Here is a 26,623-nt window from a genome sequence, read left to right on the forward strand (position 1 = left end):
CCTCAGCGCTCCGCACCCGCTTTCGCCACAGGGCCGGAGACCATGGGGAAGCTGGTGGTGCTGACCCTGCTGGGCGCCGGCCTGGCACTAATAGGGGAGAGGTTAGTGGCGTTTAGGTGAGTTGGCATCTTTTGGGGAGCGTCCTCGGCTCTTTCTCTCTTCTTCCAAGTTGGGTTAAGGGCTGTCCCGCGCCGCCTTCCTAGCCCGGTGGGAGCGAGCAGTCTGGGGACCCCTCTCCTCAGCTCCACCTAGCAAACTATCTTTAAAGAAGCAAAGGGATGTGGAAGGTGAGCTGACTTCTTGCCTTGCCTAAGATGGTGGGGCAGAAATGGTTTATTTTCTGAAAGTCTTGCCCCCCACCCACTTCCCCCAGGTCGCCCTCAGCATTCTGCTCCTGAACAAACTAACTCTGTTGGAAGCCCTGGACTTGGGGGAGGGGACCAGGCTACCGGGCTGGATGTTTATTGCTGACCCAGAGGCTGCCCAAGGTCAGTCAGTTCAACGTTGAGGAGTACTGGGTTACGGACGGACGGAACTCGGCACATTAAAAGAGTTAGCCGAACAGCAGGGAAAGGAGCTGAAACCTGCAGGGGGTAGCTGGCATTTTGTAGGTACCTGACCTGACCTTTTGAAGTGGAAGATCTGGGGGTAATAGCCATCCCAGAAATAATCTCGGGAAAAGTCAATACTGGGCTGGTAAGAAGACATGTTAGGTGATGGTATGCATTTCTGAGTGGATCTATTGGTCCCTGCTTGCCCTTCAGTTGTCTGAGTTTTTATTTATTTCTCTAAGCAGAAGCTGATCTCCCCCGAGTTCACGTCTAGAATCTACGCATGATCCTGGTGCCTTTTGATAATACTTTCTAGTTCAGCTTGACAAAGTTTATTGCTACACTTCTCCCAGTGCACCCAAATGACAGAATCATAAAACAATAATAACTATAAACCAGATCTAAGGAGTATTTTTTTTAAAGTGACAATAAGATAACTCTAAGTGTAGAGTCTTCCTGAATATAGTTTAATAAAAATGTAAAATTGCCCCTGGTATTTAGTAGTATGTTTCACTGTGGAAACAAGAACACTATATTCAAAAATAATTTGGCAAATTGTTTAAATTGTGGTCAGTTTAATGAATTTACATACTTACAAAGTAAATTAGCGTACAATTTTTTTAAAATAATAAAGTTAAAGTAAAAGCTACAGCATTTACCTAATAGGAGACCCTGTTAAATTTGAGGAAAGCAGTTGTGGGCGGGGGTCAAAAGGCAAGACTATAGGGGGTTAAGGGGAAGTGCAGATTTATAATAGACAATACTTTAGCATATTAAATAATATTATTTTGTGCATTTAAATTAATGATATTTATTATTAAATAAATAAAATAGGCACATTGCCCACAATGTCCACATTATATAAATAAATGTAAGTAAAATGGGATCCCTACTTATTTATCATATCATCCATAAATGATGAGAAACAGAATTAATGAATATGAAGGTGATTAAAGACCACATTTAGACTTTGGTTTTGGATGTTGTGTGTTGACCTCCAGTGTTTTTGTCTTCTACAGACAAAGAATTAATGCATATCGAGAAGTGGAGCCAGTAGAACCCCAGAACTGCCACCTTATTGAGGGACTTGGTATGTATGTGACAGTACAGTTTCTTGGTCAGCATCCCCCTGACTGGGGCTGACAGCTAATTTAATTCATTTCTACTCCTTATACCCTCTGACTGGGGCTTCAGCCTCATCAGCTTTACCCAACTGTCACTTCCTTCAAAATTGATCTGCAAACACTAAGAGGACTATGACTTGGCTCTTATTCTCAAGACTCTCACAACCTCCTGGGATGTATTTTTTTTAGTTAATCGAAAATCCATAGCTGGATCTCTAATCTCTCAAACTGCAGGCCTTCTTTTCCAGTCTGAAATCTTTACACTTCCCTTAGATCCCCACCCATAACCAGCTCTTCTTCTAGACTTTTCCTAAGCATGGTACCCACATTCTCAAAGAGACTCAGTTCAAAATGTAGGAACCATTTGCTTTCCCCTTGTCCCTCACTGTTTCAGGTGAGACGTGTTGGCCCCCCCAGGCCCCCAACATGGGGCTGATCCCGTCTGACCTCTTACTTCCGAGACTGCTTATTCTGGCACCAAACCTTCCACTCTCCCTGACGATAGTACTAGAAAAAAAGATTCTAGCTAGATTCTGTTCACTGTTCTGGAAACTTGTTCTTTCATTTTCTCACCTTTGCTCATGAAATCACCTCCACTGATTTCTTCATCTCTACTTGCTGATATCAGCTGGAAATTCCTCTCCGACCTCTGAACTCGCGTGACACTCTGATTCACTTGTGACACCTACCACATGCAATATTCTCACTTTCTCTCACAGTCAGATTGTAAACCTCCTAGGGTCAAAGACTGTGATTTATTTCAGTTTGTGACAGGATGGCAGCATAGTTCATTGTGATATAAATGATATATAATATATAACTAAGATATGTTACTAATATATGTATTTTCCTGATAATGTATATATATATGTGATACGTATATATGTGTATATATTCTGTTACACATATATATGTATATATATATATCAGAAAAAAATAAGAGCCCTTTTGATTGTAGTTTTTTTCTTTTTTTCCCTCTCAGTTTCAAAAAAAGGAAAGAGAAGTAGCCCAGCCCTGTGCTCCCCAGTCTTAGACAAGGTCAATGCTGGGGGCTAGGAAGCAAAAGGAACTGAGGACAGACTCCTTCCTGACTCTGGGTTTCAAAAACCTGAGCTCCTTCAAGGGATTCTGATGGAGATGGGAGAAGAATATGTGGATTTTTTTGAATAACAGGGACCCTTGCCCCATTCTGGGGGAGGAGCAAGACCCACAAAGGAGTGCGACAAGGTATCTTTTGGGAGGCTGGATCCTTGGTGTGTGTGTGTCACAGCCTGAGCAAAGGTCATGTGCACGCACGCAGGGCATGGAAGAGGCAGAATGTTCTAAATTAAGGGACCATGTGGGCTTGGCAGTGAGTAGTTCAGTGGTGACTAGTGCAGAATAAAGGCCAGATGGGCTTCCCCAAATATTCTGCTTAGTTTTGAAATCCACCACCTATGATCTTTGCAGAACCCTGACAGAGAGACCCCCATAAGGATTCAGATTGAATTTCCCTCTAGTTTAGTGGAATGTAGACTCAGGGTTAGATTTAATTTGTTTTAGAAAATAAGGAAGTATGACATTCACTCATTTATTTACCCTCTTGTGGAGTAATATTCATGTTGAACACACCTACCTCTTTCAAAAGATAAGAGCCTGCCAAGTAATTTAGATGGATAATTAGACTCAAGAAGTTAAAACCAGAGCAGGAAAAAAAAACCACCACGTCTATTGGCATATGCACATTTTATATAGACAGAACTAAACAAATGGAATGATCATGGCTCATTTGTCAATAAAACAATATTGATTTACATCTAAAAATAATAATACTGCCTTATCAAGGGCCTAGCATCTATGAGCATTCTGCTGAGTCCTCTGCAAACATTTATGTCAACCACACAGCCGCCCTGTAAGGTGGGTGCAGCCATCTGTCGTTGAAGATTAAGAAACTGATACTCAAAAGAGTGAAGTTACCTGCCCAGTGGTCCAGAACTAGACGGTGATGTGCCTAGATTATGAGTCAGGGTGGTTTTCTTCCACGCCTTTGTACTCTGTGTTACGTAACATGGCCTTGTTTATCTACTGACAGCACATTTTGATTACACAACTTCAGGAAAGTGTGATGGCAGCAGAAAACAGAAAATCTGAGATGCGAAAAACATGAAATATTAATAAATAAGGTTGACCAAGATAAGGCAGGCTGGATATTTAAATAAAGCTCACTAATGTGATAATACTCTCCAGACTTAACTATTCAAGAGTGAACAGCTTCAGGAAGGAATGGACAACACTAAAGGATTGTAGGCAGGCTATGGTAGGCAGTAATAGAGCTGGGGAAAAAAATCTGATTTGCGCTTCCTTCAAGACCTAGACTTTTGTGGTTAATTTTGTTGGCAAAACAGACTCTTCCTCTTGTTGTTTTCCTTCCCTAGTATTCTTTCTGGGAAGAAAGGTTGAAAAGTGAAATAATTCTAACCTTCAGAAATCATATTTCCAAGACCTTTTTGTGTGAAGTTTATCTTTTTTCCAAGGCATTGAGGGTCAGTGATTGTCTTAACCAGGAAGTATTTGGCTAATCAAAGGTGCACTTGAAATATGAATAGCTTTGTTAGCTTGCCCTTGGCAGGATTATCAAGTAGACAGACAGCCATTGTATGGGATTCTTCCTATTTTCCCATGCATCCCTTTTCCCCTCCAGTAGCTTCCCGTGTCTCCAGGATATGTTTCTGTTCCATGGTAGTTTCCATTTGGCTTTTAGCTGGCTGTCAGAACCTACTCTCCAAGATGTGAAATGAAGATAATATTAATTGTTAGTAATGTTTTGGTGTGACCCTTTCTCAGGATGTCTGTAGACAATGATCGGAGGCCAAAGAAATGAAGTTATGACAAGTAATAGGGTTGAGAGACTAAAAGGCAGTAGCTACCTATTTGTAAGACTGATTTTAGACTTAGCAGTGGGGTTTTACTGTTAGTTGTGCACAGGTTAATGAGTATGTGAGAGAACTCAGGGGACAGTGTCCTGGGGACTCTTATTCCCACTAGTGCCATTGTTGCTGAGATGCACTGGGTTATCATGCAGATGCAGTGTAGGTGGGGGAGGGGAGGGAAAGGAGGGTCAGGAATAATGTATATCAGCTGGTAATTCTCTTCCACATCTGAGTGCAAAACCCCAGCTTCCCTATGCTCTAGATGAAGCAAGTTAATAAAGACAAGCATAGCATCTCTGGAAAATGCCCATTCCTGTTGCAGGTGAACTGCTGAAGTAGGTTAATGCTGTCATAGGAGATATGTGAGATGGTTTTTGGAAGATAAGAGAACCAAACCAGAGAGCGTACAACTCAGGATATCTTCTACTCAGAAATTAACACTCAATATCACTCCTGGGCATATATCTAGAGGGAACTCTAATTCGAAAAGATACATGCACCCCAATGTTCATAGCAGCACTGTATATAATACCCAAGACATGGAAGCAACCTAAATGCCCATCAACAGATGACTGGATAAAGAAGATGTGGTATATTTATACAATGGAATACTACTCAGCCATAACAAAGAATAAAACAATGCCATTTGCAGCAATATGAATGGACCTAGAGATCATCATTCTAAGTGACGTAAGCCAGAAAGAGAAAGAAAAATACCATATGATATCAGTCATAGGTAGAATCTAATAAAAGAAAAAAAAGAGGACACTAATGAACTCATCTACAAAATAGAAACAGACTCGCAGACATAGTAAACAATCTTATAGTTACCAGGGGAAAGGAGGTGGGAAGGGATAAATTTAGGAGTTTGAGATTTGCACCACATATATAAAAATAGATTAAAAAACATATTTCTTCTATATAGCACAGGGAACTATATTCAATATCTTGTAATGACCTTTAATGAAAAAGAATAGGAAAATGAATATGTGTATGGATATGCGTGACTGGGACTTTATGCTGTACACCAGAAATTGACATGTTATAACTGACTATATACTTCAGTCCAAAGAGATAGAGAGAGAGAAAGAAAGAAAGAAAAGAAAAGATAACAGTCACTTGTTAATACTATAACCTCAAGACAAGACAAACTTCCAGAAACTAAAGCAGTTTATCTTTTTTAGTCAGCCAACCAGCTTTTACTGAAAGATTCTACAGTGAAAAGGCAGGTAATATATTGTGTGCAAGGATACTATACTGAATAAAACCTGATCCTTGTTCCCAGGAACTTTACTTTCTAGTAGGAAATGAACAAATGAACAGAAGGTTGCAGTCCAAGTGTGGAAAACATCACAGTGGAGGTAGTCACAGGTGACCATATTAGTACATAAAATGGGTACTGGAACCAAGAGAGATTGAGAAGAGTGAGAGGCTAGCACCCAAGTCACCTCTAAGAGCCCATGATACTCAGCCAAGCGGAGGTGAGGGTGGTGTGGGAAAGTCGTGGGTTGCCAAGAAGCTGGGTACAGCATGTGCTCCGGCATGCAGGTGAATGAGTCTGGCACATTTCAGGAACTGCTGCACACCTGGAATGAAGAGTGAAGAGTGGGAGCCATAAGACTTGAATTGAGGCTGGAGCCAAGATGTGGAGAATTTGGGATCTAGGCCAAGGAGCTTGGGATTTATACTGCCAGCCCTAGAGGACCTTTCAAGGGTTATAAGCAGGGGCATAATAAGGTCAACTTTCCATTTTAAAAAGATGACTGTCAGCAGTGCAGAGAATGTAGTGGAACAAAGTTGACCTATTAGGAAGCTATTCTAGAAATCCAGGAGAGAGTTCTAGAGTTTGAAAGACTCAGGATCAATTGGATTTGAGGAGTAAGGAAAAGAAAAGCATCAAAGATAACTCCAAGGTTCCTACTTTGGGTACTTGGGGGATGGAAGTGCCATCCATTGAAATAGAAATGTAGAAAATGGAGATTTAAGAGAGAAATTTCCAGATCAGTTTGAGACATGTCAAACATGAGAAATGAAAAAGCCAGGTAGAAGTGTCCCATATACAGGTGAATACAGGGGTCTAGAAATTGGAAGAAAAATTTGGGCTTGATTTAGAGATGGGAGAGTCAAGGGCATGTGGGTGGAAGCTGAAGGCATGGCACTAGTGTGGATTATGCAGGGAGAATGGGTTCTTTGCCATGAGAAACAGCCAAGGTCAGGTGGAGCCTGGGGAGTAGCCACATCCAGGATAGAGGTGGGAAGGAGATTAGGGCAAAAGGAAACCAAGAAAGGGTGTTCAGAGAAAAAAGTGAGAGAAAAAAGTTTTTTCAAAAAACTTAACCACCCATATTCAATATGATTTTTTAAATTGCTTTATTCAATTTGCTGGATTCTCCCAATGTCTATGGTAGAAAAAGCACTAAATCTTTCAGGCCATCAAAATACCATATATAGGTAAATCTTGATTAGCTGTAATGCTTAGAAAATAGAAAGCTCTGATTAATTTAATTTTCAGGTAACTAGTTAGGGATTCGTTTCAAATTTCAGTGTAGTGAATGTGATTAAATCTTTCTCTGTCCTCTGTCCTGTTTTCAGTGCCTGTTGCTTATTATTCCATTGACTCAAATTTGTCTTTTCTTTGGCTTTGTTCTACTGTTCTTTCACCTGTTCTTCTCTATCCTCCCTTGATTGCCTTTGACATACTAGTAACCCATCACCCCAGGTAACCATTTTCCATGTGTTCCATTTACTGTAGCTCTGCAACAAGCCACCTCAAAACTTAGTAACTTAAAATGACAACAGTTATTTTGCCAATGAGTTTGCAGTTCTGGCAGGACTCTGTGGACACAGGCAGCTCATCTCTGTTCCATTTGCATCCACTAAGGTGACTTAAAAGGCTGGGAACTGAAGTCATCTGAGACTCTTCCACGATCGTTCTCTACCTTGTATCTCCATAGTTTCTCCTCTGCAGCTTCAAAGTAGCCAGACTTCTTGCATTTAGGTTCAGGGATCCCAAGGTACATGTCTTGAGAGAGAGAGGAGAGAGCAATGGGAGATTTGGTTATGACTTTACTTTGTATGTCAGGTGTTATCACTTCCACTTCATTCTCTTTGTCAACGCAGTCACAAATGTCCAGCCAGGTTCAGGAGGAGAGAATACAGACCTCAACTCTTGATGGAAAAGTATGAACATCACATTTTAAGAAAAGCATGTGGCTTTGATCCATAATGTTCCTACCATATTTGTAAATTACAGTTGGCCACAGTTGCCTTCACCCTCAGTGCTGCCTGCTTGGGACCACACCACATGTGGGTCTATCTCTCTACTGGGAACCATGCGATCCCCTGTTTCATCCTGTTCTCAGTCCTTTCTGATATGCTTCTTTCCATAGAAAAATGCTCACAGCCAGCCCTCAATGAGAAAGAGATCTGACTAAAATCTTTCAAATTCATTTATATTCAATAGTTCATCCTAAGACCTACTGCTTTTATAACAGAGAACAATTAGTAATTTCCCAATTTGATTGAAGAATAATAGATTTTTGTAGGCCTGAACAAATTGGAGGAGAGAAATGCTTGGCAGACAGGCCTTTAAGAGACCTTCACAATGATGACTTTACAAATGTTATCACTTGGTCTGTATATCAATCTTCTGTGGGAAGTAAGGCTGAATCCCTCAGGACGTGCCCTAGGGGTTGTTATTTAAAGAATAAATCTAGTATATGACGTTATTTTATAGTCATTTGCCTTTGTCTCCTGAAAATGGACTTCTAAAAAGAGAATTTAGTATTTCAGGTGTCTGGCTCAGGTTTTACTGTAGAGTAGCATGCCTGTGGGATTCCTGACAGTTAATATAGTTTCCCAAGTAAATAGTTGAAAAAGTTAAGGTAGTTTCCAAAAGAAGTTCAAAATCTTGACTGTGTGTGAGATTTACTTTTTTTAAGCCTTCATACATGCATCTTTCTGATCCTTCACTTCTTTTGCAGAAAATGGTGCTGAAGATATTGACATTCTTCCTAGTGGGCTGGCTTTTATCTCCACTGTGAGTATTTTCCATGCCCCTCAGATGCTCACATCAATAGCTGTATAGACTGCACATTAATGCTGCCAACTAGAGCTGCCAGATGGACCCCTAAACACTCATCCCACCCATGGGTAAACCAGTCAACTGAAAAAGCCAAAAAGAACTCCGGAGGGCTAATTAGGACACCACAGGAATGCCCAGGCTTGCCTGCCCCATGGTGGGCAGCTAGCTCCCTGTCAGCAGTTACATGCCCAGTAGGGTCTCAATAAATGGATATTGAATTCCATTCGATTCCTAGACTAGGCTCCAGATCTGCTCTGCTGTTGGCTGCCCTCATCACTGCCCTACTGGCTGGGCCTTCATCTTCTCACTAACTAGCATTCCTCTCTTCAGGCCTGCCTGTGTTTGGGGCTCAGTAAATGTTTGTGGATTGAAATGTTAACCATGGTACTCGATTCAGAACCATGAGCATTTTCCATCTTGGGTTCCTTGCTGTTCAAAGAGAAGCTCTTTCAAAGAGAAGTAGGGGGAAACTGACATTTTATTACCAATACCACCTTCACAGGTTTGAGATGATCAGGAAGCTAGGCAAGGACTGAATGTCAATAAATTAAAATGTATATGTTGTGAAGATGTTGAAAATTATCGTGTACTTATTAAATGAACTGCAGTTTGGAATGGAACCTAGGATTTTGAAAAAAACTAGATTGACTGCATTTCCAATGTGAATTCTGATCACTGGAGTTGAGTATTTTAATATTCCATTTTGGCCAATAAAATACTACCAAATAACATAAATTTCAAAAATCTGTATCTTTTTGGCCAAAAAGGGGGCACATAAAATAATCCTTAATAGCCCTCATTTCTAAATTCTTAAGTATAATCAGGGTCTCATTTGGATCTTAAATTGCTGCTGGTGGTGGTATATGTGGGGGTGGGTGGGAGGAATTTTATTTCTTTAGTTTTCCTCCAAAACCAAAAGTAAAACAAAGCTGTCTAGAAACCTTTTTCTTCGTTGGCTTAAATTATCTATTGTCAATTTAGATTTTCAATGTTATGCCAAATAGACCTTTAAAAAGAATTACTTATAGCTAGGAGATTTCTTTGCCATTAGGAAATAATATTTGTAGTTCCTACTATATGTTTCTTTTCTATTTTCACTAGAACTAAATGTTCTGAAGTCTTGCTATACAGAAAGTAGAGATTTTTATCACAAATAATTCCATGAGAAATGTTAGCTCTTCTTGTAAAATAATAAACAACTCATCCTTATAGAATAAGGATAATATTCTTTGCTTGTTTTTAATCTTTCTGTACTGTGATAAATTCAAGTCCTTGTTCTTGGTTCTTGCCATCCTAGAACATGTTTGGAAGCTGCTGATTTAGAAAGTAATTCTGTGCAAGAGATATTTTTAGTCTATTTAGTGGTGCAAGCAGGCTATTTGCGTCCTTACTTTGGAACTTGGCATGCTCTTTGCTGCAAGATTACTCTTCACATGTAACTCCTAGTTCTCTATGAGAGCTCGCTGTGGTGGCACTCAAATTCCTCAGGAAAATCTCTAACATTCTCTTTCTGGGCGAGGTGGCTCTTCTCTGGTCCCTTACATTCCCTGTGCTTAGGCTCTTAGATGCCACACTATGTCTGATGCGCTTGCTGCCTCCCTGGATTTCAATCCTTTTGAGACTACGACTTTGGCGTGTTTGTTGCCACACTTAGCACCTAACACACTACCTGACATACACAGGTGCTTGACTATTTACTGAGTGTATGTACTGGTGAATGAGGGCAGTGGGGGGAATTCAGTGCCTGTCCACACATACTTGTAGTCTATTGGTGGAAATGAGATGCCTGCACTTCTGGGTGATTTTCAGTGGTGAATGGTATCAAAAGAATTGCTTGCAATCACTTGCCACAGATTTTTACTCACTACCTTAAACAGAAAACCAGGTGAGTATGAAGCCATTCCTTAGAAGAATTTCATTCATCATGACACATAATGTAGGCCAGGTTTGTCTGCCATGCCCCACCCTGAGTTCCCTATCAAATCATTTCCATTTCTACATCACCTGCCCTCACATTCCCCCAAGCCCCCGAGGTACTTGCTGTGGGGTCCTGCCTTGAGCTGCCTTCCTGAGCAATATTCTCTACTGTGAAGTCTGTCTTTATGGTGTGGCAGAAAGAGGCTGTACAATTAGTGGTCTGAGTTATTTAGACAATTCGCTTCTCTGAGCCTAATTTTCCTCCCTTGAAAAGGGGAGATTTTCCTCAGATGAAAAAGAGAAGGATTAGATGTCTCTGACTTTTTTTTTTAACCTGTGCTGCCATTATCTGTGCCACAAGGCTTGATGACAGATTGACTGTAGAGGAAAGGGTAGACTTGGAGAGTGAATTTTATGGCCTGATATTAGGGAGAGCAGGATTCCCTTAACTGAGAAGAAGCAAAGATTTGAGGAGAGAATGTTGATTTCAGTTTTGACCATTTGGTTGTGAGCTGCCCTTAGGAAGAACCCGAGATGCAAGCTAGGGCTCCAGAGAGAGGTTCCAGGAAAATGTGCAGATTTGAAAATTACTGGTATTGAAGAAATACCTGAAACTTTATGAATAAGATGTATAAGGAAAGAGTATAGAATGAGAAGGAAAGAAGGATGGATGAGGACAAAAGGAGGAAAACTCATGAAGAGAAGCAGGAATTCTTTCTGGAAATCCTACTTTCTAACTTTTTGACAAGAAAAAATCTTCTATCATAGTGTCAAATGCCACACAGATACAAATAAGGAAATGTAGAAGGGTTATCAAGTAAGACATTTTGGAGGCCAATGATATGACCTTTAATGGAGGCATTTCTATAAACTGGTAGAATACTGGCTCCAGGGAATTAAGAGTTGGAGCAATTCAAATCAGACAACGGGTCAAGTGATGTTTCTAAGAAATTTGACAGTTAAGGGAAGGTGAGAAAAATGCCTGGTTGAAGAAGTAGTAAAGTTGGAGAAGATTTGTAGCAAGGAAGGAGAAATGAGCACTTTTTCAGGCAAAAGAAGAGGGCATTTATGAAGAATGAGTGGTAAAGCAAGTGAAAGAGGATATGATTTCTAAAGATAGGCCCTAGGGAACAGGGAACCAAATAAACTAGTGTTGGAGTCAACTTAAGAACAGAAGAAGGATACCCTTCCCTTAAGAAAAGATGGAGAAAGGAAGAGCATTGATAAAACTGAAGAATCAATAAGAGGAAATTCATGTTGAATGGTGTGGGGTTTTTCTCCAGAGAAACAGGAGGTGAAGTTATCCATTGAGAATAGAGGACGATGGTGTGGGCTCTGGCAGATAATGAAATAAATTTAGAATAGATACTTGGAGATATGCAATAGGTTACCTGTTAGAATGAACACAGATATTGACAAATGGTATTGAGTTGTTGAAGTTGGGAGGATAACTTTGCAGTGTTTTTCAACCTGATTTTAGACTAGCCCTACATAAGAGCTAGAACAGGCCTAAGGGACTTTCCAGGGAATTTGATAAGGAAGCAGTAAGTGAAGAGTTCAGTGTCCTTAGAAGACGGGCTCTTGACTTATGATGGCAGATTCAAGGTCTGGCAGATGTTTGTGTCTCAGGGCATGAGGGTCTCTCCTCTAGCTGTGGTGGCTCAAGAAAAGGGAATAGCTCTTCCTTGGATGAGTTTCATCGGTGCCCCTGCTGTCTATGGGAAAGCGAGTTTTCCCATAAGATTTAGGCATAGAAGAACTGTTCTAAGAAAAGCTTGCAGATATAGGTGGGGTTGTTTGAAACTGAAAATTGACTCCCTCAGGGGTAGGCAGTGGAAGGGCCAAGGATAGTATAATTATAAGTGTGTATGTGTGTGTTTATAAGAAAGAAAGGGGAGGGGGGAGACAGGGAGAAGGTAGAGTAGGAAGAAGGAAGACGGAGGAAGATAAAGAGAGAATTTAAATTGATTATAAATGGAAATGGGGATATAAGAAAAGACGCAAGGTTGTTGATACTGAGTGATGGGAAATGGATACAGAGAGGAAGTGGGCTGAGTTTTGTAACTGGTGTAAAGTAAACCGACCCCAAGTTTTGACACAGTGACCTGGGATGCAGCCAAGACCCAGTACGTGCAGCATGCCTGTTATTGGTTGATAAACACTTGGTCCTTCCAATAGAAAGAGCCACTCTCCAAGTTATACTGGAATGAACTTTTTGCAATATTTGGAGAAAAGGATTCACATCCAAATCTTCAGACATATCTATGGAAACAAAATAGGTCAGAAATAGTCAACTCTATGAAACTGGTTCCACTATGTTAATTCTTAGCTGATTCTGCTCTTTGTCACTACATAATATAATGGATGTAAGAGTGGGAGAATGCAATGGAACTATGTACCCCTCTCTCTGCTTTGAGGAAGGTTACTTATAGAATATCAGGACTAGAAAGAATCTGAGCGATCACATATTTTAACTTCCTCATTTTATAAATGAGGAACTGGAAGCACAGGCAGGCCAAGGGACGCCAACAAAGTCACACAGCTTAGTCTTTTTTTTGGCTTAGCCCCTTCTCTCTATATTAAAAGTTGAATATAGGATCATCCCGTATTCCCATTCTCATTCCAATGGCTCAGATCGCATTGGTAATCCCTCCTGACAGAACCCAATAGAGTGAAAAATCCCCCAAATCCAAAAGAAATTTAGAGCTTTAAACATTTCTGTTAGGCCTTGAGATTTTAGCTTTCATATGAAACTTTGTTTTGATATTATATATGTGCATCCTTATTCTCTATTTTTAAAAGGGATTAAAATATCCAGGTATGCCAGACTTTGCACCAGATGAGCCAGGACAAATCTTCTTGATGGATCTCAATGAGCAAAACCCAAGGGTCCAGTCACTAAACATCAGTGATGGGTTTGACAGAGCATCATTTAATCCACATGGAATCAGTACTTTCATCGACAAAGGTAAAGCTTGAATGCTTAAGAATAAGGGGGAAATGACAGAAATACAAATGACTCATCCTCAACTACTCAACATGTATGTGAAATGAGGGAAGATGCTATTTTACCCTAAGGATGTATATTTGTAAGATAATAAATGTGTATCAAAACATTTTTTAAAATCACATTTAAAGAAAGGAGACTAGACTGTGGTCACACCCTTTTTCTCCTACCCACCTTTCTTCTCATTTGACCATCAAAACCAGTTTAAATATTGTTCTCAGAAATCTAACATATGAACTAAAGGCTCTTTGAAAATAATCACGTGACATTAAAAAATAACATAAAAGAAAGCAATAGATAAACATCATCAAAATTAAAAACTTCAAAAGACACCATCAAGAATGTGAAAAAACCCAAACAATAAGAGACAATATTTGCAAATCAGATATCTGATAAGAGGCTTGTATCCAGAATATATAAATAATTCTTACAGCTGAACAACAAAAATACCAATAACCCAATTAAAAAATGGACAAAGGATCCTAGTAGACATCTTTCCAAAGAGATATGCAAATTGCCTATAAATACATGAAAAGATACTGAATATCTTTGGTTTGATTAGGGAAATGCAAATAAAAACCATCACAAGTTACTACTTCACACACACTAGGGTAGCTGTAATAAAAAAAAAACAGACAATAAAAAATGTTGGCAAAGATGTAGAGAAATTGGCATTCTCACACTTTGCTGGTAGGATTGGGTGCAGACACTTTTGAAAGCAGTATGGTAGTTCCTCCAAATGTTAAATATAGAGTTACTGTATGATGCAGAAATTCTACTCCTTGGTATGTATCCAAGAGAACTGAAACTATAGGTCCATGCAAAAACTTACACACCAGTGTTCATAGCAGTGCTCCTAATAACCAAAAGGTGAAAATAATCCAGACTCCCATGAAATGATGAACGCATAAACAAAAGGTGGTAAGTTTATACAGCGGAACGTTGTTCAGCAATAAAAAGAAATGAAGTACTGATGTGTGCTAGACGGATGAACATGGGTGAACCTTGAAAACATTATCGTAAGTGAAAGAATTCAGTCACTATGGCCACATTTTGTATGATTACATTTTTGTTTAGTGTCTAGATTAGGCAAATTTATAGAGACAAAAAGTAGATTAGTGGTTGGCAGGGACTTGGGGAGTGGGGAATGGGGAGTGGTGGCTGATGGATATGGGGTTTCTTTTCGGGGTGGTGGAAATGTTCTGGAACTAGATAGTGGTTATGGTTGCACAGCTCTGTGAATACACTAAAACCCCCTAAATTGTACATTTTTAAAGTGTGAGTTTAATGGCAAGTGAAATATCTCAAAAAAGCTGTTATAAAAAACAAAAACAGTTATTAATACATTGTATATGCTTTACATTTTTTCCAATATTATTTTTTACTTTATAGTTTATCATTTCAGGCTAAACTTAATTTTTAAATATTCGTGGGTCCATAGATCATGCAGAAATAAGAACAGTGAAACCTCACTAATAGTAGCTCCATGAAGGGAAGGCCAAATGGAAGTGTTGCAATTTAGAATTGTTAAAGAAATTTTTAAAGAAATTTTTAAAGAATTTTTAAAGAAATGGTGTTTTAATTCTTCCAAATACACAGCAGAGTTACCATGCATTGTTGAGTATAAATTTGCAGAGTGATTTCAATGAAAAAAGGAATGATTAATAATTATTTCAATCTACTTATCCAGTCAATCTGTGTTTAATTCCTTTGGTCTGCACCAACACAGGCTTCTTTACTTTTAAATAAGTGGATACTTTTCAAAATGCTTGAATACTATTTTACTAAGTAGGTTAAATATTCTCCTGGAATCTAATATATGCTGTTTATTTGCTTAGCAAGCCCTTCTTTAAAAGATAATAGTACCTAACAGTTTTGTATTGCTTTACAATTTACAAAGCATTTTCATATGTAATTTATTTATTCCTCAGAATAAAACCCTGGGCCCAACCTTGACTCTCCCTCTCTCCTCGCCCCATTCAGTCAACTAGTTACAATGTTCTGTCCAATTTACCCCTCAAATATATCTCTAAGCTAATCATCTTGCTCCTTCCTCACTGTACCATCCACTCCAAGTCCCCAGTGTGTCTTTCCTGGATTCTACAGTGCTCTTTCCCTCTTACACCACCAATCCATTTTAATAAGCAAGCCTGATTTTTTTATGTAAATCTGATCATGTCACTCCCTTCTAAAAATTATCCGTATTGTTCCTATTACTCTGAAGATAAACCCTAAATCTCCAGAGTGGCCTGACTTCCTAGGCGCTACCCTCCCCACACCTTCTGGCATCTGGGTACTCTCACCAGCCTCACTGGACACCATTGTCTGCCTGACTCTCTGAACCAGCCACACTGGATTTCCTTTGGCCTTATATAATGCTACATGCCTCAGGGCCTTTGCATCTGTGTTCCCTCTGCCTGGAACTTCTGGCTTCTTCTTCCTTATCATTCAGACCTCAGCTTAAATGTCACCTCTCAGAGAAGTCTTCCCACCATCTCATTTCAGGATGTGAACCTTGTTATATTTCTTCCAATATACTTTTCTTTCAGCACTCATCAAAATGGTAATTAATGCTTTTTATTAATGTTAAAAGATAACAACCTTCTTTCCCTCTCCCACTGTTGCCCTATTACTCCCCTTGTTCTCATCTCTAGATCCAAGCTTAACTGTCACTTTTCAAGTGCATGCAACTCCATGAAGAAGGCATGTCTCCCCACTACCATTTACTCTTATTTACTAATTATTTTCTCTCTGTTTTATTCTCTAGAACAATGTGACTTGTTTATTGTTGGATTCTAAGAGTCTGGAACAGTATTTGCTGCAAATTAGGGGCTCTATGAACATGTGTTAAATAAATGAATGAATGAACGCTACAAGACAGGCAGGGCAGATATTAATACTCAGTTTTATAGATGGTGAAATGGAGTTCAGAGAAATGTGGTGCAATGTGACTTCATTTCTATCATTAGGAAATGGCACTAGAAATAGAACCCAAGTTGTCTTACTTCTAATCCTACGTCCTTTACTCAGGTGAAATTTGTGCTCCTGGCTCTGTTTAAATAATTTTAGTCACCACCTTTTTGCCTGACATCCAACTAGACTTATCATGCTCTATTGGAGAGAGTGTAATGAGTGATCAGATTAACCTGGAGCTATTTTATTGCATGGGATGGTGTTAGAGGTAGAGTCTGTTGGGGAGAAGGGGATAGAGGCGTTGAGGATTGTTTTGGGGTTTTTGTTTGTTTGTTTTTGGTTTTGAGATGGGATCTGTTTACAAATTAACCCTCAGGCATATAATCAGGCTTTCAGAAGTTGAGTATATTATGATTGACATCTTATTGTTAGTGATCTCCATTAATTATATATTTAATTCATAAGGCCAAAACATTACACATAAATTGGCATGAATGAGAAGGCAGAGAACAAGTCTTCCCCGCAAGCATCTCTTACATGAAAAGAGGTCTTAAGAAGAGCGTAAAGCCAGGGCAGCATGTATATTTTTCATGCTGTGTCCAGCATGAATGTCTGGTTGAAGGGCCATTTGGGAGCTAAATCCTACTCCAGTTCTGCTTGCCAGGTCCCTGGAAAAGAGTTGCCAGTTCCTGGAACAGAATTGGGTCAGATCAAAAGACAGATTCGTTGGTGAGGGTGTCCTTTTCCTTAGTTTGGGTAAAGGTGCCTGCATGTTTTCAGGGGCCCTAAGTATGAGTCCCACATCTCAGAGCTCCAGCTTGCACCATTGTATGACTGGAAACCCAATCAAGAAGGGCATCCAGGGAGGCAAATGCAGATCAAGCCTTGCAGTGGGAGCATGGGGTCAGGGTCTTTCAAACTCCAGAGCTCATCTGACCTAGCGCTCCTACTAGGTCAGGAAACAGTATTCTGAGATGCCAGAGTACTATCCCCAATCCTGTTTACAGCAGTTCACATTCCAGAATGAAAGCAGAGAGGTGAGCATTCCTTAGGTTGGTCAAACCTAGAATCAGCTAATCTATTTTCTCCTACATTCATATTTACATTCCATGTCTGTTGGGTTCACAAAAAACTAAATATCTTTACTGCAACCTCAGGTAGTCGACTTGTATCAGGGGTTCATACTCTAGCTGGGAAATGTTCTTTGAAGAATTTACATAGGCCTGACTCTTGAACATGTGTTGCAATGTAGGCAATTCCCACAGAAAAGAATTCTCAGCAAAGCTTTGCTTGCTTGTACCTACTTCTCTTGCTGAAGGGCCACCCTGAGAAACCACATCCGTGTTTATGCACCATTGTAGCTCTGTTTCTTCCTGTTAGCGAGGGTGTGCAGGTGAGACTGAAGAGGGCATTGCAGAAACCTCTGGGCTTGGCTCTGCCACTGGGTGGTGATGAAATTGCTGACAAGTCATTAACCTTCTGAGTGTCAGTTTCTTCAAGAAAATGGGGATTCTGGCATTGGTCTGACTTACTTATCAGATGGGTTGTGGGGATCAAATGCAAGATGTATAAGGAAAATCCTTGGACATGACCAAGTTCTACACTAAGTCTAATAATAATTGCAACAGAAGCAAACTTCTTGGAAATTATGCCTTTTTTCCACTTTAGACCAAACTGTGTATCTCTATGTTGTGAATCATCCCCACATGGATTCCACAGTGGAGATATTTAAATTTGAGGAACAGCAGCATTCTCTGGTACACCTGAAAACTATAAAACACAAACTTTTGAAAAGGTATGGAATTAAAATATTTTGCACTTCTGTTTATTTTATGCCTCTGTGGTGAGCTTTGTTTTCTTTAGTTCAGCAGGCTTTCTTAAACTTTTGTTTTGTAGCATTTTTTTCAAAGGCTTTCTAAAGGTTCCCATTGTGACACTGCCCAGCATCTCACTAGAAATTGCTGTATTTGGTATTGAATAGCTTTATAGTCTCCAACTTTTTGAAAGCATTTTAATCCCATAAAGGTGCTCAATTAGATTCCCAGCTCTAATTCCATCCTCTCTACCACAACAATGCAGTTCCTGCTCTTGGGTTCTTTAAACACCTACACCCTTTAGTTGTCCTGGTAGGTCGTGTTCTGAAAGCCATACCCACTGGCTGTTATAACCATCCTCCAGGCAGGCCATTCCTTTGTTCAATCAAAGTTTTAAAGTAGAATTTGAAAAAAAGGCCTGTAGGCACATATAAAAATTCACATTTATTAAGCACTGACCATGTGCTAGGCACTGTGCCAAAATACCTAATTCCATTCCATTCTCACAACTGCCTGTAGTAATAGGCCGGAGTAAACAGAGACTTAGAGCAGTTTGGGGTTAAGTGACTTGCCAAGTTACATAATTTGTAAGTGGCAGAACCAAGGTGTAAACCTAGATCCCTCTGAATTCAAAGCTGGGCTCTTAATCACTGAGATGAACATCATTCTTACTGTATTGAGGAAAACTAAGTTTACTGGCTAGGTTGTCTATTTCAAGCCTATAATAAGCAATAAAGAATCTTTTATAAAATGGACTTGATGCTGAAAGACCGGTTCTAAAACAGTGGAAGTTAACCTTTCCATGAGAAGAGCAGGGAAAGAAAAGAAAGGAAGTCCATCTTCTCTCCTTTGCTGTCTTTCTCAACAACCCGTATGAATTTCTCCCTGCAGAATTTGGGGGCAACAAAAGCAGAGGTAGGAGTTGGAGAAGTGGAAGTTGTTGACTTTCCACATGAGGCAGTGTGCTGGGCTCTGAGGCACAGTGGGGACCAGGACTGCTACGGGGTGACTGAGAAACTGGTGACAAGTCACTTAACCTGTGCTTCAGTGTTCCTTAGCAAAATGGGGATTCTCTCACTGGCCTGATGATGTGAGGATCAAATGCAGTAACACGACCCCATGGGAAGAGTTCCTCAGAAAGCACAGCCCCAGGGAAAAGTGAGACACAACTACCTTCTTAGGGAGCACCAGCCCAGGAAGCAGAAGTCAGAGACCAGCTTGAGGCAGGGATTGGGGGTGTTATGGGTTAAATGGTGTCCCCTCAAAAAGATAAGTTGAACTTTTAACCCCTTCTTTGGAAATAGGATCATTGCAGATATAATTAGTTAAGATGGGGTTATATTGGAGCAGGGTGGGCCTGTTGTCCTTGTAAGAAGACACACAGAGAGAACGCATGTGAAGACAGAGAGTGAGACTGGAGTGATGCATCTACAAACCAAGGAACGCCTGGGGCTACCAGAAGCTGGAAGAGGCAAGGACAGATCCACCCGTAGAACCTCTAGAGGGAGCATGGCTCTATCAACAATTTGATTTCAGACTTCTGGCCTCCAGAACTATGAGACAATAAATTTCTATTGTCTTCAGCCACCCAGTTTGTGGTGCTTGTTACAGCAGCCCTTGGAAACTCATACGGGAGAGAGTCTATAGCAAATGCATTAGGAAGCCAGCCATTGTTAAGTGCAACTGACTACTTGAAATCATGGGATTGTCCTCCAACAAGAAACAGAAACCTCATTTCAGGACAATCTGGCCCAGATAAGAAAGGGAGAAGAGTTTATCTCTCAGCCCCATTTCCCATTAGTCAAAGGTTTGCCTCAAGGTGTGTGAACTCCTGCACATACCTGGCTGCAGAGTAAACTGGTGATGCAAGGTAAACTGGTGATATCCTGTGCTATGATGTCGACATGGAAGCCTGGAAGTGGGAGCAACAGGCCCATAACAGACATGAGCTAATGTGCTATAAGGTTGCATTGTGGAAAGTCTGCCAGATCCCATGCACACTGGAACAGGGCAGGTGTGGCTTTGAGGATCTAAAGAGGACCCTGAGAGGTACCTTGATTATACACATTGACCAGGCATTTCAAGAGGGTAGAACAAGGTACTATGGAACAAATTATAAGGGAATTTAATTTAATCTATGCCGCCAGGCAATAATTTTTGGAAGGAGGAATGCCTAAGCTGAACCTTAGGCAAAGAAAAGTAGCCTAATGACCTTGGAAAAGGCATTGTACATCAAAACCTCAAAGTATTTCCTAATTCATCCAAATTTTTCTTTCCTAAGTTAAATTTTAAAAGTTCAATCTTTTTAAATATTTTTTGTCAAGTCACCATTTTTTTCTTTTCCAAAATGGAAATGACTGTTTTAATTGTTGTCAGAGTAAGATTTGCTTCATTTAAAAATTCTAATGGTACTGAAGAACGTAAATAAGAAAGAATAACACTCATTGTCCCACCTACACAGAGAAAACATAAAGGTCAGGCTGAACTGGGTCATGCTACAATAACAGAAAAGAAAAACCCTCACATTGTTAATGGCTCAAAACCACAAAGTTTTGTTTCATTTTCTCACTCATGCTGCATATCCAGTGTAGGTGATTCAGGCACTCAATGTTATGTTGTCCTCATGTAGGGCTCTAAAAGGATGACAATCTATTATCAGAAAAGTTGCTGGTTACTGTGGAAAGCTGAGGGAAGGATGGTGGATCTTGTACTGCCTCTTAAAGTCTCCCATCTGGGAAGCCACACACATTACTTCATTTCCTTGGCCAATGCAAGTCACATGGCTGTACCTAACTCAAGGGGCACAGAGAAGCCTAGTCAAGAAGGAAGAGATGCAGAACTGTTGGTGAGCTGCACTATGGCCAACATGACAACTATCATTAACATTTATGAGCCAACAGACTTAGATTTGAGGCTTATTTGTATATTTGTTCATTTTCGCTGACTTCTGTGGAAGGGAGGAGTGAGAAAATAAATGCCTAAAAGAAAATCCATCAGGACAATGAAAAATCATGTATTTTCTACGGAAATTTTAATCCATACTAATTTGTGTATACTGTTTCAAACTGATGAACTTATTGATCTTTGAGATTTAATGATTTTTTAATAGTCTATGAAGTTTCTCTCTCTCTCTCTTTTTTCATTTTAGTGTGAATGACATTGTGGTTCTTGGAGCAGAGCAGTTCTATGCTACCAGAGACCACTATTTTACCAACTTCTTCTTGGCACAGCTAGAGATGTTCCTGGACCTTTGCTGGACTTCTGTTCTTTTCTACAGCCCAAGAGAGGTTAAAGTGGTGGCCAAAGGATTTAGTTCTGCCAATGGGATCACAGTCTCACCAGACAAGAAGTAAGCTATTTTATAAATTTTCAACCCTTTTCCCTTGACATTTTACTGGACTCCCTAAAGAACTGGTTACTTCTTGAGGCTTAAATAATCAACAGATGTGTGGAGGGAGCCCATGTGGCCAGGGTTCACACTAAACATGTGATCTTAAGCCAACCATTGCCCTCTCGCGCTTCAGGCTGCCCCAGTGAAATGACGGATTTGGACTCAAGGATATGAGGTTCTTGTTCCAAATCCTTATGTGACTAAAAAGGAGAAAAAATGCACAGTACATCTCCCCTTATGAGGCTAGAAGGTCTTTAACTACTTTACTTATACAATGACTCAAAAGTTCTCATTAGATGGGGAGACCCAACTTAGATTGGGCATTGTGATTGTGTAAGTACAGCAGACTGTTCTATGAGAAAACACTATTTTATGCAGCATGAAATTTTATGAGAAACATTCTTTACAGTGTTTTAAAATGAAAGGTTTTTTAAAAATAAAAGTACCATGAATATTGACATGGAAATGGGAGATAATAAACAGAGATGATTCCTGTAGAAAATGACTCTAAGTGTTCTTCTTTTTAAAAATGATTGTGATTCAGCTTTATGGTCATCTGATACTAGTTTTTGGAAGAATAGACTCTTTTGGCCGTATAAGAGGTCCACTTACCCACTGGCCTCCATTCAATTTAAAGAATAAAGTGTGACTCCTAAGTAATGAGACTGAGTTTATATGTCATCTAGAAACACCAATTCCATTACTTTATGGTGATATCTCATAGTCAAAGCTTATTTAAAGCACTTCAAGCGTATTAAAAATACCATTCCATTATCTTCCTTTACTGTGGTTTAGAAAAACATTTCAGTGGCACTTTGACTTACCGTGAATTTTTATACCTCTTCTCCAAAATGAAAGTTTGTGTCATCTCTCATAACTACTTGCTTAAATGTAAATGTTATTTACTTCAAAGGTATATCTATGTAGCTGATGTATTGGCTAAGAACATTCATGTAATGGAAAAACATGACAACTGGGATTTAACTCAATTGAAGGTAAAAGAACCCTGGCTTCCCACACAACCTGTTCTATTATCTTAGCTCCTAAACTTGGCCTGGCTATGTGCTTCTTAAACGAAGGAAACATGACCATTTTAAAAGAATGTTGGTGAGATTATGTTTGCACTTCTAAAATTCAGTAGCAAAGCCCCTTAAAAATACCTTCAGGAGTCAGAAGTAGGTGGTGGGAGGGAGGAGGTAGGGAAAAAAGTCAAAACAATGTCTTCATTACTTCCTCTTTGTTGGAAGGTCATACAGTTGAGCACCTTAGTGGATAACTTAACTGTTGATCCTGACACGGGAGACATTTTGGCAGGATGCCATCCTAATGCCAACAAGCTGCTGATCTATAACCCTGAGGATCCTCCAGGGTCAGAAGTAAGTTCTTATAATTCTCTGAGCTCACAGGAAAAGCTACAAGAACAAACATTGTTGAGGTGACTTGGGAGAATTTAGCAGGTCATATATGATGTTCCAGAACTGAACAACTCTACAAATGGAAAGAGTAGAGATTTGGGGCAGGATGGGGAGAAACAGCCCATTGACCCTTTCAAGTCACCAGGTGCCAGTTTAACATCAGTGCTAAACAACACATCCCATCCTTGCAAAGGCTATACTTGTTATTGGGAATAATAGGAAAATATGAGCTTGATTATTCCTGTTGACCCAGATTACCATATGATATTTCCAATAAGGATGTAGGCTCTGAGCAGGCCCTTAGGCAAAGGGGGAGCCCTAACCATCTTTCACACTGCCCAATAGGAAGCTCAAATGAAAGGGTTTCAAAGACTGAAATCTCGAAATAAAATTAGTTTTTGCCAGCAGGTTCTAATATATATGATAGTGTTGAAGGATGTATCATTTTTAAGATGTTATTTGTGTTATTTAAAATCTCTTCTAAAAACAATAGCATATGCCGTTGAGTTTTCTATGGCATTAAAGACGGAAAGCATTGCAATTTCTACAGCACTTCAAGTTTAAGAATAAAAAAATCTCTAGTGAATTTAAATACAGATATAAATTCTTGGCACACATACTCTGAGAGATTTATTTACAAATATTTATTGAGCACTTATAATGTGCCAGACTTTGTTCTAATGCTTAGGATATATCAGAAAACAAAACATACAAAGATCCCTGCTCTTAGGGTAGGGGACAGACAATAAACATTACATATAAGAAATAAGTAAATTATGAAGTAAGTTTGAAGGTGGGAAGTGCTATGGGAAGTAAAAGCATAACAGTGAAAAGGGATCAGGATTGCTGTGAACAGGGAGATGGCAGGTCTTGGTAAACCCAGAGATCAGGATATTTCATTGAGAAGGTCAGGTATGAATAAAGATGGAATGTTTGAATGTAGGTTTGAGGAGTTGGGAAATTGAGATTCAAATCCTACCCTGGTAATTGGCCCAGTGGGTAAAGTAGAACATATAGTTATTCTGCTTCTAAGATTACTGTTCTTCAGTTAAAAAAAAAATCAAAAGATATAAACAGAAATAAAAGTCCTACCCAAGCCTAAAGTCTGAAGAATTGTTACCCTAAGCTAGCAAGGTACTCTTGTCTCAGATATGTGCCCCCAAAAATGACACATACAACTTTTCTACAAATGCCCAATAACATCATCTGCTTTAAGAGAATGAACATATGACCTATAGGATGATTTGAAAATTGTTTAGGCTCTTTTTCATGTCTCCATTTTCAAATTTAATCATTTATTTCAGATAAGACTTCTTTCATCACAATCACCAACACCCTTTACTGTTGGTGGAGGCGAATGTTTTTTCCATGAGTTCCAAGCTTGAGTATTTTCATGTAACAAACCTGAGATAAAGTTGTAGGATCTTCCTTAAGATAAAAAAAACAAAACTCAGCTAAACTCCATTTTAGTAAGAGATGTCAGTATAACCTCATGACTCATGGATTTCTAATTGGTTTTCTTTCATTCCTACCATGTCCTGTTTGAGTGAACTTTGTCCAGGCTGTTTGGAAACCTGAACGCTTATATGTTTACTGATTAGCAAACTAAAGTGTGTTAATCCTGGGATCAATAACAGTACCAGGCAGTGATGTGTCAGACTGAATTCCAAAGTAGGCATTCTTTAGGCTTCCTAGCCGCTTCTCTAATGTGAAGGGGAAGGAGGGCTCCAGCTGTGACGGCTACCGTCCTACTGGTTACGGGTTGGGTTGGCTGGCTAACTGGGTGTACCCTCATCATTTTGTCCCCTGTTTCCCTCCCCACGCTGTACTCCTCGTCAAAGGGTCAGGGAGAGGAACAGTGTTTCGTCAAGAGGTAGGTAACAGCATCCACAGGTCTTACCTCTCTCTGCAGAGACACCTGTCACACTTGTGTAAACCAGCTGTTGAGAAATTTGTCTAATGTCAGATCACTAGTCCACTAGACTGACTAGGCATCATTAGGACATTAACACTTTCATCAGAAGAAGAAAAAAATGATTGGAGATGTACAGATTTTAGCTTCATTGACTTCTGAGAAATGTATTAGTCCTAGAGTACTTGGGAAGGAAAATGTCTGTGATGGCTGTTTGCTCACATAGTCTACTAATGAATAACCTTTCTTGACAGGTACTTCGCATCCGGAATATTTTGTCTGAAAAGCCCGAGATAAGCACGGAGTATGCCAACAATGGCTCTGTGCTCCAGGGCTCCTCCGTGGCTTCTGTGTACCAAGGGAAACTTCTCATAGGCACCGTATTTCACAAAGCTCTGTACTGCGTACTCTAGACACGCATTATTTTGAAAAATCTACACATTTGGTAAAAGTAAACCCCTAATTATATGATAAGTGGAACTGTAAGTAAATGACAATGACAAAAATGTGTCTGGCTTTTCTCATTGGTAGACATAAAGAAGCAGAGAGATTATATAACGTCTAACTAATTGCAAGTCAAGTTAATGACAGTCCAACAAGAAGCCAAACCGCTCAGTTCTTTTAATATACGACCCCTAGTATTCTTGCTACAATAAGATGTGTGAGCTGTGATGACTGAGGTGTCCAGCTCACCTAGGGCTCCTTAGTAAATAACTTCCTACAAATGTGATGTTCTGAGCCTTCTGCAGTCCAGACCAGGAGAAAAGCTAACATTCAAATATTTACAATTCCCCTTCTCTTCCTCCAGTTACATGAGGCACAAACTGACAATCAAGTGCCCAGCTCATGGATAAAAGCAAGAATTGGCATCCTGAGACTGCCCAGAGCCCTCCTTAAACGTGCATTCTCCCAGTGCAGAAAACACAGGAAATCCTATTCTGGAAAATCTGATAAAGACAGACCACATCAGCTACTTTAAGGCAGGACAGGGCTGATCTGATCCTTTGTGATAGGTTTTTATTTGTAGTGAAATCTGTATCTGAAATTTTGTAATCAACTTGGCTCTGAACCCAAAGACAGGGTCATTATCTTTGGATGCTTTAACCTTGCTCTCCTGATTAATTCAATAAATGCTTATTAAGCAACATTCCATAGGCCCTAAAGAATCAGAAACAAATAACACAGTTCTGACTTGTAGTCTTGTCTTAAGGACCAACTCAACATTAATTTGATAAGAATGAATAGAAGTGTCTCTATCTTGGTCAAAAACCAGGTCAACCTTTAGCAAATCATTAGCGAGACAGTATACCCAAGTCCCCGACCCCCTTCCCTTTTTGTGACTTTTACTGGGAAGTGGTTGGTTGATTTTTTTTCCTCTTTTCTGGGGATGGGGTGTTGGCATGGCCTCTTTATTTCCTAAAGAATTTTGCTCAGTTGGATTAAGTTTTGTTGAAAAGTTTTGTAGCCAGGTACGTTTCTACTATTTAGCCCATCTGACCCTTTTCTGATTTAGACAATAAGATTGTAGTTTTCACTGCTTTGGGGAGGAATGACTCAGCATAATGTTATAGTCAGTTCTCAGATTT

General features: G+C 39.7%; 1 protein-coding gene across 1 annotated transcript; it reads left to right on the forward strand.

Moving 5' to 3' along the window:
- PON3 (paraoxonase 3) lies at positions 1-25,543 on the forward strand. The gene is made up of 9 exons (XM_010979653.3): positions 1-116; positions 1,571-1,641; positions 8,568-8,623; positions 13,388-13,553; positions 18,174-18,300; positions 21,468-21,668; positions 22,624-22,705; positions 22,958-23,086; positions 25,292-25,543. The coding sequence occupies exons 1-9, from the start codon at positions 43-45 to the stop codon at positions 25,448-25,450; spliced, it is 1,065 nt and encodes a 354-aa protein (XP_010977955.1). The 5' UTR covers positions 1-42; the 3' UTR covers positions 25,451-25,543.
- The last annotated feature ends 1,080 nt before the right edge of the window (positions 25,544-26,623 follow it).

This window comes from Camelus dromedarius, chromosome 7, assembly GCF_036321535.1.
Source record: "Camelus dromedarius isolate mCamDro1 chromosome 7, mCamDro1.pat, whole genome shotgun sequence".
Lineage (NCBI taxonomy): Eukaryota > Metazoa > Chordata > Mammalia > Artiodactyla > Camelidae > Camelus > Camelus dromedarius.